The 19,626-nt window shown below is 48.5% G+C and overlaps 1 protein-coding gene across 8 annotated transcripts in view; it reads left to right on the top strand.

Moving 5' to 3' along the window:
- The window catches only part of RANBP17 (RAN binding protein 17), a 291,165-nt gene that overhangs the window by 175,406 nt on the left and 96,133 nt on the right, over nucleotides 1–19,626 (top strand). For all 8 annotated transcript variants that reach the window (XM_060197144.1, XM_060197145.1, XM_060197147.1 and 5 more), the window contains 2 exons: nucleotides 5,325–5,398; nucleotides 8,009–8,089. In XM_060197144.1, the coding sequence (XP_060053127.1) occupies nucleotides 5,325–5,398; nucleotides 8,009–8,089 (155 nt within the window). The remainder of the gene's footprint in view (nucleotides 1–5,324; nucleotides 5,399–8,008; nucleotides 8,090–19,626) is intronic.

The raw sequence follows: 19,626 nt of genomic DNA on the forward strand, positions 1-19,626 counted from the left end.
TTCCTCTCTCTGCCTCTGGACTGCTCATTCTCAAAAAGAAAAGGCAGGCATTTGACAGGCCACGTTTGGCCATGTTTTTACAATGTGCAAATCAACTGCATAAGCTACAAAGACTGCACTGGAAATGCAAATTTTATTTTAAAGTTTTACTTGTTTGGAAGGTGTGTGCGTGTCCTGTGAATTAAAGTAAGTGCGCCTTTGTAGCTTTCTTTTACTTTATCTGTAACAAAGCTTTCTTTAAAAAATATGTTATAGATATATCTATCTATATATATATATATATATACATATATATATATATATATGTATATACCTCGGCTTGACAATTTAACAGCACCGAGGCCAAGCCGGTGAGCGAGCAGGAAGGGAGCAGCATTTGTTGGGTGACTGGGAAACGCCAATGTTGCCTACTTACAGGCAGATTCAGAGCTCGAATCAGGCATCTCTGAGATCATGATCTTTGACCCTTGCACGGGCTGTTGATCCAAGACTGTTGTCGGGCCTGCAACGGGCTCTCCCTTGTGCAAGGACCCCCGTTTGAGGGCCCAGCAGCACTTGGATATCAGGTACAGGTGTGAATGCTGTGGTAACCCTCCTTCCTCTTGCTCCCTCTCTGTCTCTATCTGAAATCAAATGAGAAAAGGATAAAGATAAAAAGGAGAGTCCACAGGGAGTGGGGAAATACACGGGTCGATTGGCACTAAAAAGATATTTTTAGCAACCTCCGGAGATATAAAAAGGACATCACACACACACACACACACACACACACACACACACACACACACCCCAGGCAGTAGCACGTGCTTGAAATAGTGCAAGAAAGAAACGCCTGTCCCCATGGAAGACACCGGCCCATGGTCACAGGCCTTGACGTGTCGGGGAGAAGTCACAGGCTGCTGGCTGCAGGAGCCCTGAGCACTATGAGCAGAGTCCTCTCACTGGGTCCATAGGGAGAGCTGCTCCCAGAAATATCAATAGCATTTCAGAACCAGACCATGTCTTTCTTTTTTTTTTTTCATTTTTTTTAATATTTATTTTCCCTTTTGCTGCCCTTGTTGTTTATTGTTGTTGTTATTGCTGTCGTTGTTGTTGGATAGGACAGAGAGAAATGGAGAGAGGAGGGGAAGACAGAGAGGGGAAGAGAAAGACAGACACCTGCAGACCTGCTTCACCACCTGTGAATCGACTCCCCTGCAGGTGGGGAGCCAGGGGCTCGAACCGGGATCCTTAAGGCGACCCTTGGGCTTTGCGCCACGTGCGCTTAACCCGCTACACTACCGCCCGACTCCCAGACCTTGTCTTTCTAAACACCACTGGTGCCTCTCTGATGAAGAGAGTGTAACATTTATCGCTGGGGGGCTGTGGGGGAGTCTGATATAAACACCTGATTTTTATGCCTCTGTTAAAAAAAAATGGTGGTAGTCAGGGGGTAGTGCAGCGGGTTAAGCGCAATGACTGGCGGATCCCAGTTCGAGCCCCCGGCTCCCCACCTGCAGGGGAGTCGATTCACAGGCGGTGAGGCAGGTCTGTGGGTGTCTGCCTTTCTCTCCCCCTCTCTGTCTTCCCCTCCCTCTCTCCATATCTCTCAGTCCTATCTAACAATGACAGCATCAATAACAACAATAATAAACAGCAAGGGCAACAAAAGGGAACAAATAATAAATAAATAAAAATATTTGAAATAATAATAAAAAAATAAATGGTTCCTGAAATGGAAATGTGCATCTTAAAAATATCCTTTGTAGACATTCCACAAACATGTATTTTGTAAGTTCATGGGAGACAGAAGAGTGTCCCTTCTCTCCCCAAGCACAGTGACTGTGTGGGGGGGGGGGGCGGGGGGTAGACTTGCAAAGAGAAGGGAGAGGGAGGAAGCCTGGTGAATGGCAAAAGCTCTCCTGTGAGGTGTCATGTGATGATGTGAACCTGCTGACTGACTCCTGGTCTACCCAGCCCCAGATCGTTGGCTCTATGAGCCGGTTGTTTGAATGGATTGTAAAGTAAAAGATGAGGCATCTGTGAACTGAAATGCATCTCTCTCTCCTCGTATTTCTATACCAGCTCCTCTGTCCTCGTTCAAAGAGGGTTTTGGGATCTCAGCCTGGCCCTCACCACACTGGAAGAAGCCCTGGTGCTGTGGTATCTTTCCCTCACTCCCCCCACCCCATGTCGGAAAAGGAGGAGAACATTCAAAAAGCCAGTTCAGAGCTTGTGAAATCTTGGCGGTGGGGAAATAATAATAGTAAACCAGCAAGTGGATGTTGGTGATTTCTTCCTGCTGTTACCAAAAAAAAGTTATGAAATAATAGAAATCTCAGAAAATAATGACAATCTCCTCTTACTGTGTTGGAGGGGGTTTTGTTGGTGGTGGTTGGTTGGTTTTGTTTTGTAGTTTGTTTGTTTGTTTCCTAGAGAAAGCCTTCATTGGCTTTTTTTCCCCCCTTTATGAGCCACAGTTGTTATCTGACTCCCCTCCGGACAGATTACTTCTCAACATCCCCCACCCCAAGCTCTGTGTGTCTGTGTTATAATTAAATAAATCCCAAACATTCAGAGACACTGTGCATGGCCCAAGTGCTCTGTGAATGACAAACACCCTCCCCCCCCACGCCCCAACCATCCCCCCAAAACGGGAGCCAGTCCTTCAGAAGCGATGCAGCCGTCACCCCGTGACTTTAAATAACCCTGTCACACGTGGAAACAGATCAGATTGTTGCTCTTAATGAGCTTTTCAATTTACTATTCAGTAGATCAGATAAGTGGATTGAGGGGGTAATGATCCTGTTTAGTACTCAAGCCCGACTGTCAGATCCCCCTAGCAGAGAGCAGAGACGTCCCCCCCGGGACCGAAAGCTTTGACACAGTTCTGGACGGGGATAATGGGAATCAGAGCTAATGGATGATAAAAGGAAGAGCCCGAGCTACAAGGATAATTGTGGATTAAAGCGAGAGCGCTGCCATGTGTCAATGTTGACTGTGTCTCATCGGGTCGAGTCTGACGCCCTGAGACCCTTGTTGTGACAGCCCAGCACAACAGACCTCCCCGCCCGCTTCCCCCCTTCTGGAATGTCAGGGATGGCGACCCAGGAAGCCCTCTTAAGAACTGTCAGCGGGAACAGATGTCTGTTCTAACAGTAGAATGCCCTAAATGTGTAAAAAAAAAAAAAAAGAAAGAAAGAAAAGAAAGAAAGAAAGAAAGAAAATCACATTTTGGTTATTCTGTCTTTCCGGTGTGGCCGGGGGAGGGGGGACAGGGGGGTGTTAGGGATCGAAATCAGGAACACTGAGCTTTGCCATTAAGGAGAAGAAGGAGGAGGAGGAGAACGAGGAAGAGGAAGAGGAAAGAATATGGGGGGGGGATCACATTTGTAAAGTGTGGTGCACCGGGTTAAGCACAGGTCACCATGCATAAGGACCTGGGTTTGAGCCCCTGCTCCCCACCTGCAGGGGATCTCTTCACAAGCGGTGCAGCAGGGTTGCAGATGTCTCTCTGTCTCGCTCCCTCTCTGTCTCCCCCTCTTCTCTCAATTTCTTTCTGTCTCTTTCCAATAAAATGGGGAAAAAATGGCCTCCAGGAGCGATGGATTCGTAGTGCCAGCCCCAAACCCCAGCTATAACCCTGGAGGCAAAAAGAAGAAGAAAAAAAAAGTCTTCTGAAAAGGAGAAATTCACAGGAGTCAGGCGGTAGCGCAGCGGGTTAAGCGCAGGTGGCGCAAAGCACAAGGACCCATGTAAGGATCCCAGTTCGAGCCCCCAGCTCCCCACCCGCAGGGGAGTCGCTTCACAGGCGGTGAAGCAGGTCTGCAGGTGTCTGTCTTTCTCCCCCTCTCTGTCTTCCCCTCCTCTCTCCATTTCTCTCTGACCTATCCAACAACAAAGACAACAATAATAACTACAACAACAACAAAAAGGCAACAAAAAGGGAAAATAAATAAATTTTTTTTTTTTAATTTAGAAAAAATAAAAAGAGAAATTCGCCTTTACAAAAATGCACCGGAGTGTCACGGGGCGTGGAAGGACACACACATAAATGCACGTGGAAAACAGTGAAAAACACCGCTAAGGCGAGACTGGGTGGGAACAGAGAGAGGAGAGTGCAGGCCAGGGACTCTCCTCTCCTCTCCCCTCCTCTCCCCTCCTGCTCTCCTCTCCTCTCTCCTCCTCTCCCCTCCCTTCCTTTCCCCTCTCCTCCCTTCTCTCTCTCTACCAGCTTCCCCGTTTGCTTCTTCCTTCTCTTGCTCTCCCCACCCGCCTCCCTCTCGCCTTCTGTGTGAGCAGCTTCTGCTGGCAGGACGTCCGGGCTGAGAGTGTGGGAGAGGCTATCTCTCTGCTGTGGCCCTGCCACCAGGTGACTCGTCCCCCCACACACACACACACACCCCCCGGCTTCTTCACCCTTCAGCCTCATGGCACCCGGGCAGCGCACCACGCTGAGGTCAGACCTTTAAGAAACTCGAACCCCCTTGGGTGTTGGGGACAGGGGTGTTGGAAAGCCCCAGGCTGCCGGGGCCTCGAGCGCTGAGACGTGCCACCTGTGTGAGCTCTGTGACTGGGCTGGGACTCTGCACCCACCACCCCGTGACCTCACCAGGCCCTGGTGACATGGGCAGAGACTCACTGTGGTCGGACTTCAGTGTGGGGAGTGAGACCCCCCTCTGTCTGGGTATGGGGGGGTGTCGTTTAACTTCGAGTCAGAGCATTTCTATAAATTCTGTAGCTTCCTCTTTGTATTTGACAGGATAGAGAGAAAGTGAGAGGGGAGACGGAGACAGAGAGGGAGAGGGAGAAAGACCTGCAGACCTGCTTCGCCACTCATGAAACCTCCCCCCTGCAGGTGGGGAGCAGGTACTCAAACCCGGGGCCTCATGCGTGGTGATGTGTGAGCTGGAGCAGATGAACCACCGCCTGGGCCCCCGCTTCCTCTTACCCTTTCAAGTGCTTATGTTGATGCCCGTCTGGCACGATCCTGACTGACCTGGTGGGGGTGCGGGGGATCCAGGATGGATGGAAACTATCTCCGACTTTTACTGAAGTGCCTTTTTCCAACCCTCTAAACGGCTTCTCCCCACCTTTGGGAAGGGGAGTTGGAGCAGGGGGTGGAGGGGTACACATCTGAAAAAATAAATGCTTCCAGAAGAAAAAGAGATTAGTTATTTTTAAAAACTGCAATGCTTTCCACACACCTTCATGGCTCCCCCCCCCCCCCCCCATCGTGGGTGCAACCTCATTCAATCTTGTGTCTGTTTCATCTGGGCCGTCTTTTGAAGCCTCATATTAATGGTGACACTTTTTTTTTTAAACAATTCACTGTCTTCCTCCAGGTCTATGCCCGAATGTCAGAAGTCTTAGGAATAACAGATGACAACCATGTTCTAGAAACATTCATGACGAAAATGTGAGTTCTCGCTTCAGCTCTAACGTTTCCCGTTTCTTTCTCAGTGTCCCTGCAAACGGAGCAGATCTCCTCACTGCTTTCCCGCACCCTCAGAAACATTAAGCTTTGACAAGAGGCTCTGCAGACAGTGCCCCCTGTTCTCAGAGCAGGAGCTTTGCTCCAAGATGGCATTTAGTGTCTGTTTAGACTGTTTGGTGTCTGTTGGGCAGTCTGCCAGCTCTCCCCTGCTCCATTGCTTAACGCTGTGGTCTGTTTACATAATCACTGCTTTACCTGAGACCCGCCCTGCCTACAGGGCACTGGTTTAATCCCCACTGGTTAGATGCAAGCTTGATATGCTCCCGCTTTTTCTTTCTCCCCATCCCCATCCTACGTATTTCCTCTTCCCACCTGACACTCCCACCTCAGGAGATATAAAAGGACAGGATTTTCTAATGAAGAAAGATGAAATTGATTGCACTGCATTCTGGCTCATCAATAAAGACTGAACTACGTTCCCAGCTCAACCATGAGTCCCTGGTCGTCTGTCTCCCGCCCGCAAAGCTATCCCAGCAGGTGTCACCACCCAGAAGACAGTGATGTGTCAGGCTACGTTCCCTCGCCAGCACAGGGTCACCTTCTGTGGTCACAGCTTGGGTCATGTCTATAGGCCGCATGACCATCCTGCAAGTAACAGGGAAGAGTGACCTAGCCCCCCGCCAGAGAGCGGGGCCAGTCTTTACCAGTGTTGCTATCTAGTGAGGACAAGGTCCTGAGCGCCCCACAACAGAGCAGATAGAAACATCCCTGAGGGCAGTGACCGGCGACAGCAGACAGAGAGGTTTCTTGCAGGTCTAGGCCCGTATCTAGGAGTCCAGGTGATGATGTGACCTGTCATTGGCAAAACAGCCGAGCTAGGTAAGCCTGGCTTTTGTCACATCAAGTTTCTGTAGTCCGTTCTCTATCTCATAAGCTTTAACTTTCTCCCAGTTGCTAAGGCCTTAAAGGCTCTTCTTCTTCTTCTTCTTCTTCTAGCGTTTGCCCTTCTTCTGTAGCCAGTCAACAGCATCAGGTTGAAAGCTGTCAGGAGCTGCTTGTTGCTGGCTTTGAAAGTGACTGGAATCCATGTGGATTCAGTTGGCTAGGAAGGATCGTCAGTTTCCCCAATGAGTGGGTACTCACGGGATGCACCACGAGAAGGTCGATCCAATGCATCCCCTTAAAGGCCCTGTTATACACTACCAAATCACTACCACTCTGCTGGACTGAAGTCTAAGCTAGGGTATTGATGGAGTCCAGCCTTGAGTTAAGAAATACTTACGTTTTAGAGAAGTCTAAGTTAAGCCCAAGGGCTTTGTTGTTGTTGTTTCCGTTGTCATTGTTAGCTTGATAGTTAGAATAAAGGTCTCTTAGGCGCTAAAATACTGAGCAAAATTCTCACCAACCTGATAACAACAGTATATCAAAAAATTGTTCATCAAACGTGGTCTATTGAGTTTTCAGGCTTTTGAATCCTTTCAGTAGCATTATTGACATTGTCTTTAATCACAAAGGAAATAGCCAGTTCCACACACCAAATGAAGAAGTCACTGCAAATTGGCGTCCTTGAGGTTTCATGATGGGACTGGGGACAGGCAGCCCAGCTGGTACCTTGCGACTCCCGCCAAGGTCTTGAGCAAATGCCCCTTGGAGGCCAGGCGGTGGCACATCTGGTTCAGTGCACATCTCTCCATGCGTAAAGACCTGTGTTTGAGCCCCCGCTCCCCTCCTTCAGGGAAGGTGCTTTCTGAGTGGTGAAGCAGGGCTGCAGGGGTCTCACTCTCTCTCTCTCTCTCTCTCTCTCACTCTCCCTCCATCGCTCCCTCTCTGTCTCCCCTTCCCCTCTCAATTTCTTTCTGTCCTTTCAAATAAAAATAGGGAGAAAAAAAAAAAAGCAAAGAAAAAATTGCTTGACAGGGGTGGTGGATTCACAGTGTAGGCACTGAGCCCCAGTGATAACTCTGGAGCCAGAAAGAAAGAAAAAAAGAAAGGAAGGAAGGGAAGGGGAAAAAAGAAAGGGAGGGAGGGAGGGAGGGAATGCCTCTTGGAGACAGGCAGTGGCGCACCTGGCTGAGCGCACATGTTACAGTGCACAAGGACCCAGATTCAAGCCCCCGCTCCCCCCCTGCAGGGGAGGAAATTTGTGAGTGGTGAAGCAGGGCTGCAGGTGTCTCTCTCTGTCTCCTTCTCCCCTCTCAGCTCCTCTCTGTTTCTATCCAGCAATAAAGAAATAAAAAATATTTTTAAAAGAAAATACCCTTTGGTTGTCCCCGTGGTCACCCACCTGACGTCCCCCGGTAGCTATGCCTCACGCAGACAGCTCTATCTCGTGTGCGCACACACTGGACAGATAGTCCTGTCCCGGGGGGCGACCGTGAGGTAGACTCGGCACCCCTGTGACTCACTGAGGCCACGCATGGGCCCCTCACGCATGGGCTCGGTTTCCGGGACTGGACGCCCACGGAGGTGCACTCGCTGGCGTTGTCCCAACCTGCCACCCTCTGTTTTAAATTAACGTTTCCGAGTGTCTTTGTTCTCTCCACGAGAGGAAACAACGTCTAAAAGCTTTTTTTTTTTTTTTTTCATATTTAGCGTTACAAACCTTAAATACTGGGGAAGAAGTGAGCCTGTCATTTCAAGGACTCTGCAGTTCCTAAATGATCTTTCTGTCGGATATCCTTTCGACTGCGTGTCTGGTAATGTATTTAAACCTGACAAACACGTCGTGGTGGCCGGGCATTTTCTTTGTTTATAATTTGGGGAAGGTGTTGTTGTTGTTGTTGTTGTTTGTTTGTTTGTTTGTTTTTAAAGAAGACTTTTCATTTAGCTTTACCTGTGAGTGCTTGTTAGTGAAAGCCTTGAGTCAGCTACACTCTAGGAAGCAGGTCTTCAGCCATCACAGCTGAATTATAGCTTCCGAACCAGTAAAGTGTTTGGTTTGTTTGTTTTTACCAGAGCTCTGCTCAGCTGTGGCCTATGGTGGTGTAGGGAATTGAACCTGGGACTACAGAGCCTCAGGCAAGAGAGTCTCTTTGCATAACCATTATGCTATCTAGCCCCCCCCTACAATGTGTTTATACCCACCCAGGTTAGCATTCATAGTTCTGCAATCAATGGGTTAGCCCATGGTGGGTTTTTTTTGTTTTTTAACAATCTTAATTCTCAGAAGTAACTAATTTGAAGCAGGTAGTTAATTTCAAGAGGAACTAAATGTCATATATATATATATATATATATATATATATATATATATCTTAAAAATTGAATTCATGAGGGGCCAGGTAGTGATGCACCTGGTTGAGCACACACATTACAGTGCACAAGGACCCGAGTTCAAGCCCCCAGTCCCCACCTGCAGGGGGAAAGCTTTAGAGTGGCAAAGCAGGGCTGCAGGTATCTCTGTGTCTCTATCTCTATCTCCCCCTTCTTCTCAATTTCTTACTGTCTCTATCCAATATGTAAATAAAGACAATTTAAAAAAAAATGAATTCAAGGGCTAGCAAAATAGCTCACTTGGATAGTGAGCTGCTTTGCCATGCACACGACCCAGGTTCGAGCCCAGCAAACCTGGGCTATATATATAAAACAGAGTCTTATATATATAAACCGTGGACCTGCTTATATATATAAAACAGAGCACTGCTCAGCTCTGGTGGTGCAGGGGATTGAACCTGGGACTTTGGAGCCTCAGGCATGAGAGTTTCTTTGCATAACCATTATGCTATCTACCCCTATACTCTATATATATATATATTTTTTTTTTTAACTGCTAAGAATATATCTTCAATTTAAAAAATATTTTCATTAGTTCAAAGGCATGGAGGTGTTGCAGGAAAAGAATTATCAGCTGTTTGGTCATGGTCCTACCAGCCGGGTATCTTGTCTCTTCCAAAATAAGATTTCTCATTACACATTAAACGCTCATGTTTACCACCAGCCAACTTTAAACATCCAACCCCAATAATCTGCTCTTATTATATTCCAGCTGGTGTTATTCCTTCCAATGAGGGAGCAGCATGTAGATTGCCTCTAATGTGTGAGCTATGGAACGCTGAGCAGCCATGGGGGAGGGAGGCGATGTTAGTTAACCTCTAAGATTAGCTGCCGTTAACGAGGGCGGCTTTCGGAAAACGGGTGGTGTGGAATGGGACGGCTTAATGTAGGTTCAGTCCTGAAGTGCACCGGCCATTAGTGGAGTTTAGAATTGTGTTCCTTGGCAAACCGTAAAAGATTTCCAAAGTATTAGACACCCACTTTTGTGCTGGAATTTAATATGCAACTTTTTATTAGAAAATAATCGTCCTTGTCTGGCAAAATCCGCCCTGCAATATCTCTGTTAGTAGGTATAATGCAATAAAGACAGGGAGGGCTATTTATCACTACAAATTCTGAGGATTTCAGGATTCTTTTTATTATTTTAATATATTTCTTTGATATTAAATCAGAAAAATGATAAATTACACCTGTCGAGGCTGTTTTTCCTTTTTACCGGGAAATGATATACAACCCAATTCCAGTGGTCATTGCAGCTTTTTAAGATATGTATTTTTTTCCTTATTAAAAAAAAAAAAAACCTCAACCTATATATTTTTTTAATAATAGTGCTGAAATACTCTTTACTGCTAACATATGAAGTGGCTCATAAGTACTTCCTAGTATTGCAAACTCTGGCCTTTTCACAATGAATTACATGAGGATCTTCTTACCAAGAAGGAAGCCTGTGTGATTTTGCTGCACGTACCTAGTGTTCTAGTGTTTAGATTCCCCTCTGTTTTTTTTTTTTCAGGTCGAAATTGAAATCTAATATAAAATTAATCTGATTTGTATTCTTTTTTGTATCATTTGCATAATGCTTCATTTGTTTGTATCCGTGTCTTCAGACCCTCTTCTCATCACCTCCTCCCTCTCTCTCTCCCTCCCTCTCTCTCTCTCCCTCCCTCCCCGCCCTCTCTCACATACAGTCCTTAATGCTCAAGCTCTGGATTCTAACCTTGTACAAGCTGTTTATTGCTTCTGAGCACTTCCTCTTGAAGTTAATAAAAAAATCGCATTTTCAGCAAACTTATTAGATAAAACTTTTAAAGCGGTAACACTCTAAACCCAGGGATACAGATGATCTCCACTCGGGTACACTGATTTATATTTCTTAACAATTATTTCAGGTTTGCATATTTAGAAATATATATTAGCTCAATTTGATTTCAGTGCTCAGTTATTTGAATTATAAATCATTATGTCCCTTCTAGCTGATCAGTCATGAGGTATCTTTGAATTCATTTACATAATGGAATATGTGAGTGGTGGATCTGTTTCAGGCCGTCGCTGGTTACCTAATGCGTGTTTTGTTGTTTCCAGTAGATTATTATTATTATTATTATTATTATTATTATTATTATTATTATTATCCTGTGTTTTTTAAATCCTGATTTTAAAGCAGTGTATTATTTCTCTGTATTCCTCTGCAGTAGCGGTAACAGCCATATGAGATTAAAAACCCACCCCGAGTGGCCCCTGACAATGAAAAACTGTCTGTTAATATTCAGAAATCTTTGTGTCGAAAGTACCAGTAGCAGGACCTGCCAAGGCACCTGCTGTGCCATGTACCAGAGGAAGCTTTGGTGCTGTGAGGCTGTTCCCTTTCTCCCTCTGTCTCTCTCTCTCTAGACCTGTCTCCCACTCTCTGTCACAACTAAGTCTATAAAGTGTTTAATGTTGCTGGTGGCTCTGTCTCCAGATCCCTTCTGTTTTCTCTTTCTTTCTCCTTCTCCTTCTCCTCCTTCTCCTCCTTCTCCCCCCCCCCCCCATTTTATCTTCTTCTGAATGAATTTTCATCTGTGGTCACAGCACTCAAAGCCAGTCTCTGAACTTAAGCATTCTTTCATGTGGCCACTCGCTTGGCAATCGAAATCACAAAGCTTCTCCTTTTGGTTTGGGGTTGTGTGTGTGTGTGTGTGTGTGTGTGTGTTTAGGAAGGCATCATAGCCAGAATAACACCCGCTGTCCACTTGCCTTACGGTGGTCCTCTCAGACTTGCCTGAGCCTCAGAATCACTGCAGTGCTGATAGACATACAGGCCAGGCCCCACCCTGGGAGGTTCTGTTCTACAGACTGTAAGACTGAAGCCTGAGAAGCTGCATTTTCAGCCAGCAGCTTGGGGCCCTGGACTGTGGAAATAACTGCCCAGGAGATCGTTGAGATAGAGAGAAAACCTGAGTGTCCCAGCCAGAAAGCACAGGCAGTGTCTCTTACCTGTGTTTCTCCCTTGGGCCTTTGTCTTCTGTTGCAGAGAGAAAGAGTAGTAGCTTGTCCAGTGACGCCACCGTTCCACAAATCCCTGGGCTCTGACCAGAGAGAAAGCCTGTTGCATTTTCATTCCAATATTCCCTCCTTGTGGGAGTTGGGACTTTCTACGTTGGTCTGACTGTTGTCATTTACAGCCTCTGGGGAAGAGAGAGAGAGAGAGAGAAGCTTCATGGCACAGGTATAGACACTTTGAGACCAAGGCTTCCTCCAGCCTGGTGGGGGTCAAGCTCGAACGCTACTCACATGCATGGAGACTGGGCATCTTTCCGGGTGAGCTCTCTTGCTAGCCCAAAGCTGTCATTTTTTTTTCCTTTATTTATTTTCCCTTTTGTTGTCCTTGTTTTTTTTTTAATTGCTGTTGTAGTTGTTGTTGTTATTGATGTCATCATTGTTGGATAGGACAGAGAGAAATGGAGAGAGGAGGGGAAGACAGAGAGGGGGAGAGAAAGACAGACACCTGCAGACCTGCTTCACCGCCTGTGAAGCGACTCCCCTGCAGGTGGGGAGCCGGGGGCTGGAACCTGGATCCTCATGCCGGTCCCACTGCGCTACCGCCCGACTCCCAGCTGTCATTTTTTTTTTCACCCACAGTTCTTCCTCTGAAAAAATAACTGCTCCATTTTATCTCGTGCTCAATTATGTCTCCTGATTAGGTCATTATTTACTCAGACCGAGAGCCATAGCATTTCTCAGAGAGATGAGGGCCAGAAAGGAGACTTCATTTTCTGTTGAGCCCTCTGTTGGCAGCTGTTCTTATCACATCATCTTCACAGTTCTCAAAAGACCCATAATCTCTCTTGATTTTTTTTTTTGAAGGCAGACCCCCATGAATGAGTTCAGCAGTCACTCATGAGTCTATCGGAAGTCACATCTCCCCTTCTGATCCCATTAACTCCATCAGTCTGTTAGGCTGGAGCTGTCTCCATAGCATCATAGCAGAGTTTGCGGGACCCAGGCGGGAACAAATGCCCGGGTGCCTTGTTCAGAAGCCACAGCAGGCCGGGAGAGCTCTGCAGTGGAGCGTGAGTCCAGCACAAGCGCCACGTACGTGTACGTGCAGGGCTGCTCACTCCTCCCAGCAGGACATGGAGCCTGAGACGGCAGGAATAAACCCGCCATTGGCTCCAGACCATCACGCTTTCTGACTCTCTGTCCCCTAGTTCTCCACCTCGGGACCCTGTGTACACGGATCGTAAGTCTGTTGTGTTCATCCTTGTAAAACCAAGAGGCGACTCCCTGTCAAAGTCACTGGGCTTTGATTATTTACTAGAGACAGAAGTTGAGAGGGAAGAGAGGGAGAGAGAGAGAGAGAGAGAGAGAGAGAGAGAGAAGACCTGCAGCAGTGCTCCCCCCTCCTGAAGTTTCCCCCTCTAGGAGGGAACCAGAGGCCTGAACTCAGGTCCTTGCACATTGTAACATGAGCTCTCAACTGGGTGTGCTGACGCCCAGCCTATTATAAGCGCAGTAACCAAAGCTTCACCCATAGCTAAATGAACATGAGGACGTTAAGAGTGATCCTTAAATCTCACTCCACCCACTGGACTGAAGGGGAAGACGTCCCACAAGTTGCAAAGCAGATCTGCTGGTCTCTGTCTCTCTCTCTCTCTCTCTCTCTCTCTCTCCCTCCCTCTCTCTCTCTCTCTCTTCCCCTGTCATCTCGATTCCTGGCTGTCTCTATCCAATAATTGAATAAGTAAAGATAATAAAAAATATTTTTAAAAAGTCTAATCCCAGAGGCCAGATTGAGTGTGCATGTTACAACGCACAAAGAGACGGGTTCAAGCCCCCAGTCCCCACCTGCAGGGGGAAAGCTTTGCAAGTGGTGAAGCAGGGCTGCAGGTGTCTCTCCTCCTCTCTGTCTCCCCCTCTCCTCTCAATGTCTGGATGTTTCTATCCAATAAATAAATAAGTGAAGATAATAAAATAACACTTGAAAAAAATCCTGATTCCCACACTCCCCTCCCCTTATGCTTTCCTTTCCCTCACTGGCCTCTTCCAGCTCAGCAATCGTTAATTCAGCATCTGCTAAATCCCGGGCAAAAGGACAAGCAAATACAGCCCTCGAAGACCTTGAAATCCTAACAACTGACCCTGGGCCCAGGCTCCCTTTCCCGCGTTTCTCTTGAGAACTCCAGGCCTATGGCTTCCCTTACACAATTTCTCTGTCCTGTATGGTCAAGTTCAGTCGCATCCTGACTTTCCAGAGGCAGCTTCTTCTGCACCTTACCCCCAGCCTGGGCACACGGTGTGCGATGCCTTGAGAGGGTCCTTCTCCTTCTAGATCACTCCGACGCCGCTTCCGGACAAGCCATTCCATGCACGCCTTCATGACAGTGGCCAGGGAACCTGCAAAACTCAAGCCTGATGCACTGGCATGGGCTCCTGGGGTTGACCCGGGGTGGGGGGTGGGGGCAGCAAAGGATAAGAGAGGAAGGCAGCAGGGTCTGGCATGAAATCGGGCTGAGGGACGGGATTCGAACTGGGTCTGTCCATTTACAGGAAACGGCTAGTGAGAGACAGCAGCAATTCTGCGTTGTGAAGCAGCATTCAAATACCTTGTGTGCTCTCTCTCTCTCTCTCTCTCTCTCATTTTCAGAATACCACCCACTCCAGATGGTTTGAGAATTTTAAATAAAACTACTTGCAGCAGACATCCCTCAGGCATCCGCGATGAACATTTCTCATCTGAGATGTGTTGATTTGTCCCTTTTGTTTTCTGATCCCGTCATCCTTGGGAAACCCCTCCCGTAATTCCTCTGCCCCGTTGCCCTGTGCGAAGGCTCCCCGCCCCCCTCCCAGGGCCAGGCCCCCTGCCCACCCTCCTCCTTCAGTCCTCACTCCCCTCCTCTCCTCCCGGCCCAGCCTCCCCCCAGTCTCGCTTTGCTCCCGTCCTCCTCCGCCCCCAGCCAGCACCTGCAATCTCTCCCACTTGCCTCGCAGGTCAAAGTAAAATGATTGATTTGAACTTGACTCCTCGTAACGGCACTTGACTTATCGAGTTCCCATCACTAATTTCCTGACCCGCCAGTCTCGCACAATTTGCGCAGCGCACTCGGCCCGGGGAATTTGTTTTACCTTCCCCCTGCCAGCCTTCATTATCTTGTGCTGAGTCACCGCGCGGGGCTCTCCTGTCTGAGCCGCCTTGGCTCATTAGGCCTGGGCAGTGTTGCCAGGTCTGGCTGCATGAAGGTCTCGCTAAGTGAGGCCAGGAGAGAGCGCCTTAACCCTTCACTGCTGTGCAGACAGAAAGAGCCACAAGGCCAGTCAGTCTGTCTCTCTGGGCCTGGGTTCCTTCCTCCACAGACAGGAGCAGCGTCTCTTTGGACGGTGTCATGGCCAGGTAAAAGGCCGAGCTCATCCAGGGTTATCTCTGGGGCTCTGTGCCTGCACCACGAATCCACTGCTCCTGGCATCCATCTTTTTTCCATTATTGTTGTGGTTATTGTTGTTGTTGTCGTCATCATTGTTGGGTAGGACAGAGAGAAATGGAGAGGGGAGGGGAAGACAGAGAGGGGGAGAGAAAGACAGACACCTGTAGACCTGCTTCGCCGCTTGTGAAGTGACCCCCCTGCAGAGGGGACTCGAACCGGGATCCTTGCGCTGCTTTGCACTATGTGCGCTTGACCCGGCCCCCATTAACCCTGTTTTCTGACAACAAGAAAACACCTAGTATGGCCGGCCCTGTTGCATGGCAGGGGAAATAGAAGCTTTCTCTTCCTTGTCGTCCCTGCCAGGGCCTCTTTCCTTTAATGTTCAGGGATACGTGGTATGGCTACAGCTTTCCTGCTGCTAGGCTGTGAGTTATTAGCAATTCAGACTCTTTCCCTCCCCTTAGTCTAGAGTTCCAAGACTTCACACAAGTCACCATGCATAAGGGCCCGGGTTCGAGCTCCCATCTCCGCCTGAAGGGAAGGAAGCTTTGCAATCGGTGAAGCAATGCTGCAAGTGTGTGGTGTGTGTGTGGGGGGGGTGGGGGTGTGTGTGTGGGGGTGTGTGTGCTATTTACAGCGGTTTCTGACGTGTAATCTTATCTCTGAATGTTCTCCTGTCATCAGGATCTCACTCCATCTGCAGAAACCATGTGAAAGCATGTGTGACGTTTGAATGCATGCCTGGGTCAGTCCCGTCACCCACCCTCCTGTTCCTCCCGAGTATCCTGTCTCTAACATTCTCCACCTCGGCTGCTAAAACGGGCATTTCCTCACTGTTTAACACCTCTGTGAGTAACTGCCTTGCAGTTGACTGGTATTTTAAAATACCAGCTCTTCTTAGTAGCAAGCACACAGGGTGTTTTTAGTGAGTAGTGCTGTCTTGGTTTGATGATGTTTTCCAGATAGTAAAATGTGTGAGCTTTCTGTAGCTCAAGAAGCTAACTCATGGGCTCAGGAGACAACATAACGGTGACACAAACAGACTCTCATGCCTGAGGCACCGAAATTCCCAGGTTCGGTCCCCAGCACCACCATAAGCCAGAGCTAAGCAGGGCTCGCATTTAAAAAAGAGGAGGAAGAAGAGGAGGAGGAGGAGGAGGAGGAGGAGGCGGCAGCTAGTTCATGCTCCGTCCAGTTGGCTCCTCTCCGTGCAGGAGAGGTAGCACGCCTCCATCTTCCCCTCACCTTCCTCCTCTGGTCCCGCCAGCTGTCAGTAAGACCATCCCCACCATTGTCTGTGTCCTCATGACCACACAGACGCAGGGAGCAAGTTCATTCAACGTAGGAAGTTAACACCTTCTTGAGTTTGCTCAGCCCTGATATACGGCGATGACAGCTCATTAATGAAGCGGCCCCTCCTAAAAGGACAGGCTCCCCTCCGCCCCACCCACCCCCATCTCTACCAAGACCTGGCCGGTGGGACCGAGAGCTCGCCAACGAGTGCCCGCTAACTTGTCAAACAGGCGACTCTTTAGAGCTTGCTGGCCTCTTTGAAACCAGAGCGTGATGTGGCCCAGGGAGAAGAGTTTATTCACAAGAGTCACACGGGCCTGCATTTGGACCTCGATTTTTTTCGCCCCAGTTGCTCCCTCCCACCCACAGAATAGAGCACAAGCCTTAAGCTCCCAGGTGTCTTAAAGAAGAGTGACACAGGAATATAAAAGTCACATAGATGATGTATCCATTTATCTTTAGAGAAGGGAGGGAGGGAGGTCACAGACCATCACTGGCCGCGCATGGAATTCCTGTAAGGGCAAATAAGCACTCCCATGAACGCCGTTGTTTTCTGCTACTGAAAAGCAAGGAGACTTTCCCCCCTGATCATCTCCTTTAGAATGTAATTAAAAGGCAGAGAGACTGGCCCTGGTACAAAGCGCACAGATGCAGTTCTGCAGAAAATGTGTCCTTGGCAGATGAGGTTCTTCCTGGGAATGTTGTGTTTATTGCGCCCATAAATATCCCATTGTCAAAACATGACCCGCTGTTCATTAGGTGCCTGACAGGACCAGCCCGATTAATGGTGGCGCACTTATTACCCCAGACCTTGTCACTTCTCGGGAACCGGAGCTCTGCCTAGGTCCACTGAACCCCCACCGCTGCTTAGAGGGAGTGGAATTGGAGGGGCAGCTCCTCTGCCCGGGGGTCCACATCAGGCCTGCCTCCTTGTCCCCAGGGGGAGACCAGAGCCTTTCACCTGCCAGAAGCTGCGAGGAGGGCACCCAGGAAGACAGGCAGTCCCTGCCCCCGGAAAGTGTGTGATGTCGGGGCTGCGATACAGCTCCAAGTCACAGCACGGGGCTGCACCCTGCGGCCTGGGGTTTGATGCCCAACACCACCATTTGGCCGAGCTGAGAAGTGTTCTCTCTCCTCGCTTTCTGTCGCGTATAGAAATAAATACTTTGGGGGTGGGGTGGGGTGGGGGTAGATAGCATAATGGTTACGCAAAGAGCCAGAGGCTCCAAAGTCCCAGGTTCAATCCCCCATCCCCCTACACCATCATAAGCCAGAGCTGAGCAGTGCTCTAGCTTAAAAAAAAAAAGAAAAGAAAAGAAAAGAAAAAGAAAGAAATGCTTTTAAAATTCCTTTTCTTTTCTTTCTCCCTTCCTTTCTTTCTTTTCATAGGGAGTCAGAGGGCAGTGGGGAAGAGGCCCGCCACCAGAGCTTCCTCCAATGCAGTGTGGGCCGGGCCGCAGGCTGGGTTTGCACACGGGGCACAGTCACGCACTCTACAAGTGAGATTTTACCGTGGTTCATTACCGGTTTTACTTGGCTTTTAGGAAATTGGTGGGTGGGGAAGACAGCAAAATAGTTCTACAAAAGACTTTCGTGCCTGAAGCCCCAAAGTCCTAGGTTCAGTCTCCAACACCATCATCAGCCAAAGCTGAGCAGGGCTCTGATTTAGATAAATAACTAAATTAACAATTTCACACCCACACACGGTGTGTGTGAGTTCACATACCCTTCACCAATGTTCGGTGCACCCTCTCCCCCCCGCAACCACCGGAATTCTCGCAAAGCCCAAGAGATTATAGTTTGCTAGCCATCATTATAATTAGTAGTAGTAGTAGTAGTATTTTGCAGTTTCATTTGGACACCTAAACATACCTCCATATATTTGTGGAATACAGGTGGATATGTAAGTGGGGTTTTTTTGGTAAAAGAAGTTGACTTACTCCTGGAGGTGGAGGGGCTCTGGCACTTGGCTGGAATGGTTGCTTCAGCATCAGAGGCTCCTGCCTCTGGGTCACGGCGGCATTTCACTGAGGTCTGTGGAGTGTCTCCTCACCTGAGAGTCGACCTGACGTGATGCCAGGGGTCTGGGAGGGTGAGAGTGAACCCTACCCTTAGAAAGCCGATGCCCGCCCCCTGCCCCCAGACACACACCTGAATTTCACCCTGGGTTGTCAGGGGGACTTGGGGCTTGAGGTGAGGAGTGGGGTCAAGGGACACCCCCTGTCTGTAGCCACCTTGTGCACACGGAGCCCTGCCTCCAGAGGTGCTGGGGAGGGAAGGACAGGACCCCAGGGTTGCAGATGACACACAGGTGAGTGGTGAGAGTGTGTGTGTGTGTGGGGGGGGGGGGGGTCGCCCTGGCCAGAGGAAAGGGCACAGGGCTAGGGGACGGAGGACAGGAGGGTCCTGTTTCAAATAGTTCTCCCAGCATCCCCTTCCCCCTGGTCCTTCTGTGGTGAGAGCACATTATGACACCTCAGTGCCCTGTTCCCTTCTGAGCTGACCTCGGTTGGGATCTGAGAGACCATCCCCAGCTGTGTAGTCTGGGCAAGTCACCGGCCTCCTCTCATCTCCGGATCTTACGAAACAAAGACATCTCCTGGTGTGACTGTGACCACCAAGGAGTCAGCAAAAACCAGTGCTCGAGACGTTTGCTCTTCAAGTCCCTCAGTGCTTGGAGACGTCTAGCCTGCCCTGTCCCCATCCCTGCCTTCCAAATCTCTCCAGACATGCCCTCCTATTTCCACAGACCGACCTCCTTATTTCTGAGAATTGAATCATTTTCTCTTTCTCGATAGCCCATTTTTATGGGCCTTTTATAATTATTTTATTATGAAAGAATATTAAGTGATGAGAAGTTCTCAAGTTATACCCCCCAATGTAAAATAAAAGGGGGGGTCAGTTTTAATTTTCTACCATTGAGACTTTTAATAGTAAAGAACTTTTCATCTTAATTATAAAATACGGTCTTCCTTTCCATAACCAGAATATGTATAAGATAGGAAAAGTAATTGCCCTGATGAATAATAGATTATCTTTTTTAGCCGAGTGAAGGCGTTCCTATAGGAAGGAATACTCTTTGCAAATAGCATCTAGTCTTCAGAACAGACTAGGAGCCGTTTTGATTGCCATCCTGTGTTGATTGTGGCTGGTTCCCTGTCAGGTACTCAGCTAACTCAGAGACTGGGGAGACAGCACCGTGGTTACACAAAAGACTTTCATGCCTGAAGAAAGCTCCAGAGC

Source organism: Erinaceus europaeus, chromosome 9 (genome assembly GCF_950295315.1).
Source record: "Erinaceus europaeus chromosome 9, mEriEur2.1, whole genome shotgun sequence".
Classification (NCBI taxonomy): domain Eukaryota; kingdom Metazoa; phylum Chordata; class Mammalia; order Eulipotyphla; family Erinaceidae; genus Erinaceus; species Erinaceus europaeus.